The sequence below is a fragment of the Salmo salar genome, chromosome ssa14 (assembly GCF_905237065.1).
Source record: "Salmo salar chromosome ssa14, Ssal_v3.1, whole genome shotgun sequence".
Taxonomy (NCBI): Eukaryota; Metazoa; Chordata; class Actinopteri; order Salmoniformes; family Salmonidae; genus Salmo; species Salmo salar.
Genome location: NC_059455.1, coordinates 12525748 through 12535182, shown reverse-complemented (window position 1 = coordinate 12535182; position 9435 = coordinate 12525748). Strand labels below are relative to the sequence as shown.

At 42.7% G+C, this 9435-nt stretch overlaps 1 protein-coding gene across 1 annotated transcript; it reads left to right on the top strand.

Annotated features, from left to right (window-relative positions):
• The first annotated feature begins 3178 nt into the window (after window positions 1-3178).
• LOC106568963 (plasmalemma vesicle-associated protein) lies at window positions 3179-9186 on the top strand. The gene is made up of 6 exons (XM_014139858.2): window positions 3179-3868; window positions 4453-4543; window positions 5017-5738; window positions 7659-7977; window positions 8079-8139; window positions 8333-9186. The coding sequence occupies exons 1-6, from the start codon at window positions 3479-3481 to the stop codon at window positions 8343-8345; spliced, it is 1596 nt and encodes a 531-aa protein (XP_013995333.1). The 5' UTR covers window positions 3179-3478; the 3' UTR covers window positions 8346-9186.
• The last annotated feature ends 249 nt before the right edge of the window (window positions 9187-9435 follow it).

Below are 9435 nucleotides of genomic sequence, written 5' to 3'. Positions count from 1 at the left end.
TTTGAAAACATGTATTTTTCCGTATACTGTATAGACACATCCTATGTGTTTTAATAAAATCATCTGTATGTACTGAACTTGTCTTATGCTTTATGCACGCTGTTTTATTAAATACTGAAGATGCACAAGTGACTCAAGAGGGGGCCAGAGATCAAGATAGCCTAATCAGAAGAATCAAAATCTGTTCCCTACCCTCCTACCACTACTGCTAGCCTTTGCAGATTCTGCCGTTATGCTCCTGAAGTTGCTGGTAATAGGTTACAACTGCAACCTTTTTTATTTGCAGTGACAATTTATCTTACCATTTATACCAATCTGCATGCCACAAATTATTTTCATATGCACATCTTCGTGGAACAGTTTTATTTCATTTATAATAGTCTTTGTATCTCAAAATCATTGTCAGAGGTTAATCTACATTCTATCTAAATGAAAATTATACAAATCTAAAAGTAACTTTTATTGCAATTGCCAAATATGTAATAATAACCTACATAAAGCCAACACATAAAAACATGGATCACTTATCACTGGATCAGATCATTACATTTTTAATGCCGAGTGGTTATCGAAAGGGAGAGAGCTGGAAATATTGTTAATTAAAATACTTTGAGGAACTATTGTCATTATGAATTGATTCAGACTTCGATTACTTGCTGTTTGAGGTGAAGAAAAAGTACTTTGAGAAGCTCTGCAGCTCATTAGTGGTGGTGAGTTAAGAAAATCAGAAATACTATGAGACATCCCACATGGGCACATTTATGGGCATACAGTTGCGCGCTGGCCAGGTAGACTAGTGCTACTTCTATATGCGTAATCAGGTGTGTGTCCTTGTTCAACATTGTGTTTCAAACAAAAGATGATGAATAAATTGACAAAACTCGGATGTGCCTACAACTGTGAGGAGAGACGCTGGAGATAAGAAGCAGGTACATGGAGTGAACATTTAATGAAACACTGACAGAAACAGAATCTGGAAAACAAAACGACAAAAATGCTGACACGGTGAACCAACGTAGGAACAGACAGACATAGATGGGGCAATCAACAAGGTGAAGAAGTCCAGGTGAGTCCAATGAGCGCTGATATGCATAATGATGGTGACAGATGTGCATAATGAAGGGCGGCCTGACACCCTCGAGCGCCAGAGAGGGAGAGCGGGAGCAGGCGTGACAACAACAAAATCTCTTGCATACTATAAGTCTTGCATAATTTGTTTTGTTATGTTGCTTTGAAAGTGAATAATATTGCATTGATTTGATCACAATTCCCACAGTACAGGGAAAAGTTGATAGTGTTAACTAACGATGAAAACTCAAAAAAGTTGAGTGAAATTCAATCTCGTGCTTCTCTGTTGCTTCCGTCCCTCTCCTCGCTCCTACCTGGGCTTGAACCAGGGACCCTCTGCACACATCTACAACAGTCGCCCTCAAAGCATCGTTACCCATTGCTCCACAAAAGCCACGGCCTTTGCAGAACAAGGGAAACAACTACTTCAAGGTCTCAGAGCGAGTGACGTCACCGATTGAAACGCTATTAGCGTGCACCCTGCTAACTAGCTAGCCATTTCACACCGGTTACATCTGCACAGGCTGATTTTTTTCTGAGCCAGTCACTTGGGAGCAGGGCCCGTGCACATGCCGCTTAGAGGAAACATTTGGGTGTGAATAATTTCTGAAGGCACTATATATTTCATGTATTACTTGAATAGTGACCACAGCCCTTCCGATAATACATTTCAATTGTGTTTTAATGCGATTTTTCACCCTGCTCCATGTATTTAATGTATTCTATTTCAATGTGGCTCTCAGTGCAGCTTTACTTCTTGGCTATTATGATACATCTGGCAGTTGCTTCTCTGTATTCCTAGGTGGAAACTATAGGCTGAAAACTACACCAGTACTACGTTCTGTCATAGTCCTACAGGGCCGTCTACAACATTAGAGTAAAGGAGTTGAGTCACCAGAATAGAATTCTAGGAGACAGGGGATGCACGTTTTTATTACACGCATGGTTCGAACCACAATTTTATTCTGACATCATTTACCAGAATACCGGTTGTTTATGCTCCAAATAAACAACCCAATTCATTGTCAATATTCAACATTTTGTGTGTACTTCTGTGTTTGTCCCTGATATCCTGCTTTTGTTCCCAAGCTTTATCTGTGATCTGTCCTGATGGTAAAAACTCGGAAATGGCCAATTCTAATACCTTGGTGAATTACTGCTTCCTCTAAAGACGGGGGTTGGCATAGCAACAATGGCTGCGAACGTCAGCAAGTTGGGTTGAGACGCACAGCATCAAAGGGTTGCTGGCTCTGATACTCTGTGGAACAACGTGTAGGCCTACTATTGTCCTGTCATTTAACTAGTGGAGCCGTGCACCGGAAACCGTGTTCATGATCCCATAAAAAAAAGCTTTTTGTGGTTGAAATTAGGTTTTTACAATGTGTCATTTTCAGAAAGGCAGTTATGGAGGAAGATAATATATACAGATCAAATCTTCAGAACAAATAATATCTTCAGAACAATGGTCAGAACAATGGTCAGCACAAAGGTCAGCACAAAGGTCAGAACAATTGTTAATCGATCATATTCCTGTCAAGAGTGTGAATATGCATGTACCTACCTATGCTAAATACAATAACCTCTCTGAACCTTACAACTAATCAGAGAGCAGGTAAGGGTTTAGATCGCTCAAGGAAAATGAAAGACCATTATGTATGATGCCTACAAAAACCATCACATTTGAGTGTCCCTAATACCTATGTAATACATATTAGGTACATATACTGGTAGAGTTTAGGTACACCTTGTTAAATAATACTTAGGACTGTTATACCCAAAGACTTTTCCTAAGATTATTATCTCTTTCCCTCTTCGGAGCATGGAATTTCAGGACCACTATCTCTTGTCACGTGTGCTGACATTGTCAAACAAATGGGCGGCTGACACCGCAGGGGGCCAGGGGTAAAAAACAGTGTTTGCGTGTGTGTGTATGATGTTATATGTATGTGTGTGCGTATGTGTGTACTTGATGTGTGTGTGTGAGTGTGTGTGTCTGTGCGTAATGTTATGTTAACCCCTGACATGATGTCCAGGGGTGGGGAGGGGGTCAGGAAGGTGTTCCCAGAATGGGAAGTGTGGCGAGGTGTTTATAAAACTCCTGACGATGTTTACACAATCCTGTCTTCTCACTCTCAGACAATGCTCAGGAGAGGAAACGGCTAGAACTTTACTGTTTGGACTGCCACTGTGCGCTACCTTAAGTCAGAAGGGGGATACTATCGCCGAACCACACCACTACCAGGGACTGAGTTTGGTTGCCTAAGATATCTCACATCTTTTCTATTTATTTGATATTTAATTTGGTCCTCAAGAAGTGGAACCCATTTGAACCGTCTTAGTTCTGTCTGGGCTTGGCTGTTTCTCAGTAAGGGTGTTCTGTACTGTACTGTGCATCTGAGGCTGAGCACCCATGTACAACAGCAGCTACTCCCAGGCCAAGTTTGGCTTGGAGGCCAGGAGGAAGATCCAGAAGCCCAGTGGAAAGAGCTGTGGCTACTACTTGAGGGTTGTCTTCTTCTTCTCCTCTCTGATCCAGTCGCTCATCATCGTCAGTCTCGTTCTCTTCCTGGTCTACGGGAGGTCCCTGGACGCGGCAGCCGAGAGCCGGATCCAAGACCTGGAGAAGAGCATCAACCGCCTCTCCATGGACAACATGAACCACCGGCAGCAGAAAAAGAATCTGACGCTTCTCCTGAATGCCACTCAGACTGACAGGATGCGCAACAACAAGGAAATTATCAATCTGCGTCAAATTGCAAACAAATCTGTCATATTCATCACCAATCTCAGAGACCAAGCGGTAAGTGCTGAGACTGGTTCAGTGGTCAATGCTAGAGGGTTGCGGTGGATGTTTTTTGATATTTTGAAATACTTTAGAGAATAGTTCATTTTTTTATATTCAACACAACGACATCAGTACAGTACATACAGTGGGGTCACAGTGAATGGTTGATTGAATATTAAAATGTCAGTTTAGTTGTAGAACTTGAGTTCCTGTATGTTGTTGTTAGAATATTAAAATGCCAGTTTAGTTGTAGGACTTGAGTTCCTGTATGTTGTTTAATGTGGTAACTGATTTAGATTTTAGTGTAATTGAACATGAAATAACACACATATATATTATGTATATCATATCCATTATTATTTCACCGATCATTATATCCATTCATTTCAGCAAATTTATACCTGAAAAGGTTAAAACAGTGTTACTACATAAACATTAACAATCACTAGTTACGTTCAGATTTAAGTTTGTCAGTTGTATAAAATATATGTATAAAACAACTGTCAACCATAATCTGCATGTACACAGTAGGTGAAACTTGCACTCAAATGTTCTTTAGCTGACAAAATGTAATGCATATCTGTTATTAATATCCACAGAATCAATGCGATAATGATAAGAAAAGCTGTCAGATTCAACTTAGCATGAACCGATGCCCCAGAGCCATGACACCAATGATAACACTAAATGGTAAGACAATTGAACTTTAAGACAAACCAATGCTTTCATTGCTCTGCTCTGCACTAGTGTTACATATGTTCACACAGAATCTCATCCTTGTATTTCACAGATGAGCTTTCCTATTCATATTAGGTTTCCTAACTTTCCTAACTGGTATTTCTTTGGACAAGAGTAAGCAAGGCGCAAATTACAACTTGGCAATGATATTTTGTCTTCACAGTTTTGGAAAATGCTTGCTGTTGTAGTACCTAAGCAAGAATACAAATAGTGAAAATATAATTTAAATGATTTATTCGCCGTTCTGAATTCCCCCAACACAGGGCTGGGGTTCAATCCAAGCCGCCAGTGCTCCTCGGATTGAATCCAGGACAAGATCGACAGTGCTCCTCGGATTGAATCCAGGACAAGATCTGATAGTGGTTCAGAAGTATTAACACAAAACATGTTTCTTTCTTTTTTTTCTTCCTCAAAAACGTTTCCAGGCAACAACAACAATATACAAGGAAACCAGGTCCAGCACCTAGAGCAATTGCTAAAGCTAGTGAACGCCAACTTCAGTCAGACGGTGCAGTTCATGAAGATTGAGATAGAGAACACAGCCAAGGACCGGAACACCCTCACCTTGGATGCCATATCCCTCCGGAGGGACAAGACCACCCTGCTGAAACAGCTGGAGAGCTACAGGAAGAAGTGCAAGGAGGACTTCATCCAATCCCTCGGCAGCATCTCCAACGTCTCCAAAGCCTTCCTGTTGAAGATCGACACCCTCCTGCCTAAAGTCAGCCCCTTCCTGCTCACCTGCGAGAAGCAGCGCGACTACCTGGACCAGATCCGCAACAACTGCTCCAGTCTGTCCCGCGAGGTGGAGACCAAGTTCCAGCACTACCTGGACAACGTAGGCTCCCAGGTGTCGGAGATCCAGGGCCGTAGCGCCAGGCTGCAGGCGGAGAAAGACCAGCTAGCCGAGGACCACCACTGGTGCAGCCAGAACCGCAGCGCCATGGCCCTGGAGCACCAAGAAAAGTTGCAGAAGGCCCAGGAGAAATACGACCTAGAGATGGAGAAGCTGCTGACGGGCAGCAAGAAGCTGCAGTGGGACAAGGATCTGGGGGAGGCAGCGATGAAGGTGAAGGAGGGCGAGATCAAAATCCTCAACGACAAGATCCGGAGCCTCAACGCCTCCCTGGCCAACTGTGGCTCCAGGGTAAAGGAAGATCTGTTCTGTGGTTTAGTACTGGGCTTTCATCCAGGTCAGAGATAAGGGGCGTTTAAATATAGACAGAAAATGATTTAGAAGTCAAACTGAGGCCAGAAATTGTTTCCGTCCTTGCTGTAGGGATAGAGTTGAGACACTGGTCAAAAGATCTAATCATGTGAATGAGATTTACGATGACAATTATCTCTAGGAAAAGACATTAGTTGAAAATGAAAGCTATGGGAAAGTCCAAAATTTACCCAGGTGGGGGGGTGGTCCAAAATAGGGGAGGGTTGTCTAACTTTAGTTTTTTCTTTGCGGAGGGTTGTGTGTTTTTTTTATTGGACACAGGGAGGGTCTTTTCCCTGGTTTACATTCACACTTTTGCAGGTTTTACTATATAATTTCTTCCATCCTAACTAAATTTCCGCATCTGCTTGAATGCGCATCCTTGATATCAAGGTGTTTTGGTACTTCCCCTATGCACTACGCGTTTCTGCTCCCTAGCTATACCACAGCTCCCTAGCTATATATAAATAAAGATATGCATGAGAGAAGAAGGGTTCTCCCATCCAATGACAATACAAAATCAAATATTTGAAAACATGTTAGGCTACAGAAAGGCCAAGGGCTGTAATAGCAGAATTTAAATTGTACTACAAATGTATTGGGGATGCATGGGACAGACTATGATAGAGTCACAGCAGAAGAGCTGTGACAAGTGTATGGCTCAAGGTATAATGTGTAGGCTTAGTGCCAGTGCCCCTCCCACACGCCCACTGTTTGATAAATGGGCGATGCGTTTTCAGAAAAGTGGTGTGACCTACACAGATCATTCCTTGGAAACATAGGGAAGATCTCCTAGGACCATTTAACTGCTATCTCACCTTTCACACAGGACTCTACCCTATGTTGTGTCATTTTGAGGGTGCGCTCCAAGCCTTTACCCCTTCACATAGGACAGTCTATTGTGCATTTTCTTTGCCACAGGAAAGCACCCACTTTTCTGTCTACCCTACGCCTGCAAACCGAGTGAGTGGGTTGCAAGTGCTGTCAGCCCGCCCGTTCATGCTTTCAGTTTGCCCCGGCGTCCTCCTGGGTACCTTGGAACCCAAACTCTGCCTGTATGCCTGGGGTCAGCGTCAAACTGTGTTGTCTCTCCCTGGAGCTTGTGGTTACACCCGCCTCTCCAAAATTTGTGTCCAGCATGCGTCTTGCGCATTTGCTTGGATGAAAGCGAGAGTATTGCACTAGAGCGACAACGACTCCTGCATTTTGTTTGGGCTCCTCCCTGCAAGAGAGGCCCCCTAACTAGTTAAAGGCTATCTTTGGATAGTGGAGGATATTGTATTGTAAAATATAATAGCAAGGCTTACAGCCCAGAAAGGGTCGTTCCACCAGAGGTATCTGAGGAACCAAAGGGGTGCTCATTTTTCAAATGAGCAACTCATAATCCTTTATATACATAGTTTTTTATTTTATTTTAGTCATTCAGCATACACTTTTCCAGAGTGACTTACAGGTACAATTAGGGTTAAATGCCTTGCTCAAGGCCAAATCTACAGATTTCCCCCCTAGTTTCCGACTTTTCAGTTACTGGCCCAACGTTCATAACCGCTAGGCTACCTGCCGCTCGAGCTTTGAAAGCCCAAGCTTTGATGATTTGAATCAGGCCTGTAGTGCCAATGCAAAAACGTGCATCCCTTTGGGTCCCCAGCACCAGGATTGAGAACCACTGCCATAGTGAGATAGCTCACATATATTCTCATAGAACCGCGGTTTACGAAAGTCACCTTAAATTATATGCTTTGTTTGTACTATTATTATTATCTGTGATTATAAATGATGTATAACTCATTCTTATATTTGACTATATTTTATGACAGTATTTTAACCTAACATCATTCTCTTTGTCTTATTATGTTTCAGACCGGAATCGGTAGCCCGGGTGCAACTGGTAACACAGGGGTGGGCTGGGTAGGGTCGAGTGCAACAGGGCAAGGTAACAGGGGGTCAGCTGCTGGAGCAGGTGTGATGGCAGGAATAGGTGGGTGGGGCGCATCTGCATCTGCAACAGGAAACAGCAATACAGTGTTTGGCAACACAGGAACGGGCGGGGCAGGGTCAAGTGCAACAGGAGTGGGTACTAGGGGATCAGGAGGGACAGGACTGAGTGGTGCCGGGTCACCATCAGGTGTTGCAAAGAAAATCGGACCAGGCTTGGGTAGCCCCAACGGTTACAGTTTAGGTAAGACATACTAGTATCAAGGCTTGATATAAACATCACTTCTTATTAAGACTGATATGCTATGGGTGATGGCTAATGATGTTGTTCTGTTGTTTCCACAGCAAATATCAATCAATACTTACGCGAGCTGCAGCAGTATTCCAAACCCAACTCCGGCTCAGAGTGAGTTCAAACCCCCTGTACAGCAAAGTGACCCGTAAATAAATGTGCTTGTGCCAAAAATTACCATGTTTCTAGACCTTTTAATTCAACATGGCTGAGAGAACATTTAGTGATAACATTCAAATGTGATCTGCTGCCTGCAGTAGACACAATGAACTGAACAAGTATTTCTATTGTTTCTTCTTGTCTGCAGAGTATCTGGGTAATCCATGGAATCTCAGAGGAAATTGGAGAAGGAATGGGACCCTCTACTATAAAACCCAGTCTCCTCATATTGAGTTATGGTATGTTAATACACTGAGTGTACAAAACAATAAGGACACCTGCTCTTTCCATGACACAGACTGACCAGGTGAATCCAGGTGAAAGCTATGAGCCCTTATTGATGTCACTTGTTAAATCCACTTCAATCAGTGTAGATTAAGGGGAGGAGACAATTGAGACACGGATTGTGTATGCGTGCCATTCAGAGGGTGAAGGGGCAAAACAAAAGATGTAAGTGCCTTTGAACGGGGTACGGTAGTAGGTACCAGTTTGTGTCAACAACTGCAACGCTTCTGGGTTATTCACCCTCAACAGTTTCCTGTGTGCATCAAGAATGGTCCACCCCCCAAAGGACATCCAGCCAATTTGACAGAACTGTGGGAAGCATTGGAGTCAACATGGGCCAGCATCCCTATGGAATGCTTTCTACACCTTATAGAGTCAAATCCCCGAAGAATTGAGACTGGGGGTGCAACTCAGTGTTAGGAAGGTGTCCTTATTAATGTTTTGTACACCCCGTGTATGTATAATATAATTTCTATCAGCAGCAGCTGCATTGTAATATATCATAAAAGAAGATCTGTTGCTATTGTGACATGTATTACATTTTTGCACTTTTTGGGGGCTTGAATGTCATTGATAAACAAATACGAATGTATATTATTTGAATATGTTGATTTAGTCAGGAAAAAGGCATGAAAGTCATAAATAATCTGTTTTTAATGTACTATACATACTTTTATTAAAACAAAAGGGTAGTTATTGTAACTCCTGTTCTATGAATGATGTGTGATGACCTCAATGTTTAAGGCACTACTTTGAATTTCACACCGCTGATTTCAGAAACATGTACCCCATCCAAGACGGATATGAATTGTTTGTCCCCACTTGCGTCACCCATTGTGAGGATAATAGTCCCACTGCTGACAGTCCCTCCCCTTCGTCACGTTACAGACATCATTTACTGGAAGACAATTTTATCCGACCAAGATGTTTATGTTTATGTCTGCCAACCTGTCAGACCAATTGGAG

Bases quoted from the DNA above. Each gene is read 5' to 3' on its own strand.
- LOC106568963 (XM_014139858.2), top strand. From the start codon at position 3,479: ATGTACAACAGCAGCTACTCCCAGGCCAAGTTTGGCTTGGAGGCCAGG. The intron at 5,739-7,658 runs GTAAAGGAAGAT...ATTATGTTTCAG, and splicing joins TGGCCAACTGTGGCTCCAGG to ACCGGAATCGGTAGCCCGGG. The intron at 7,978-8,078 runs GTAAGACATACT...TTGTTTCCACAG, and splicing joins CCCCAACGGTTACAGTTTAG to CAAATATCAATCAATACTTA.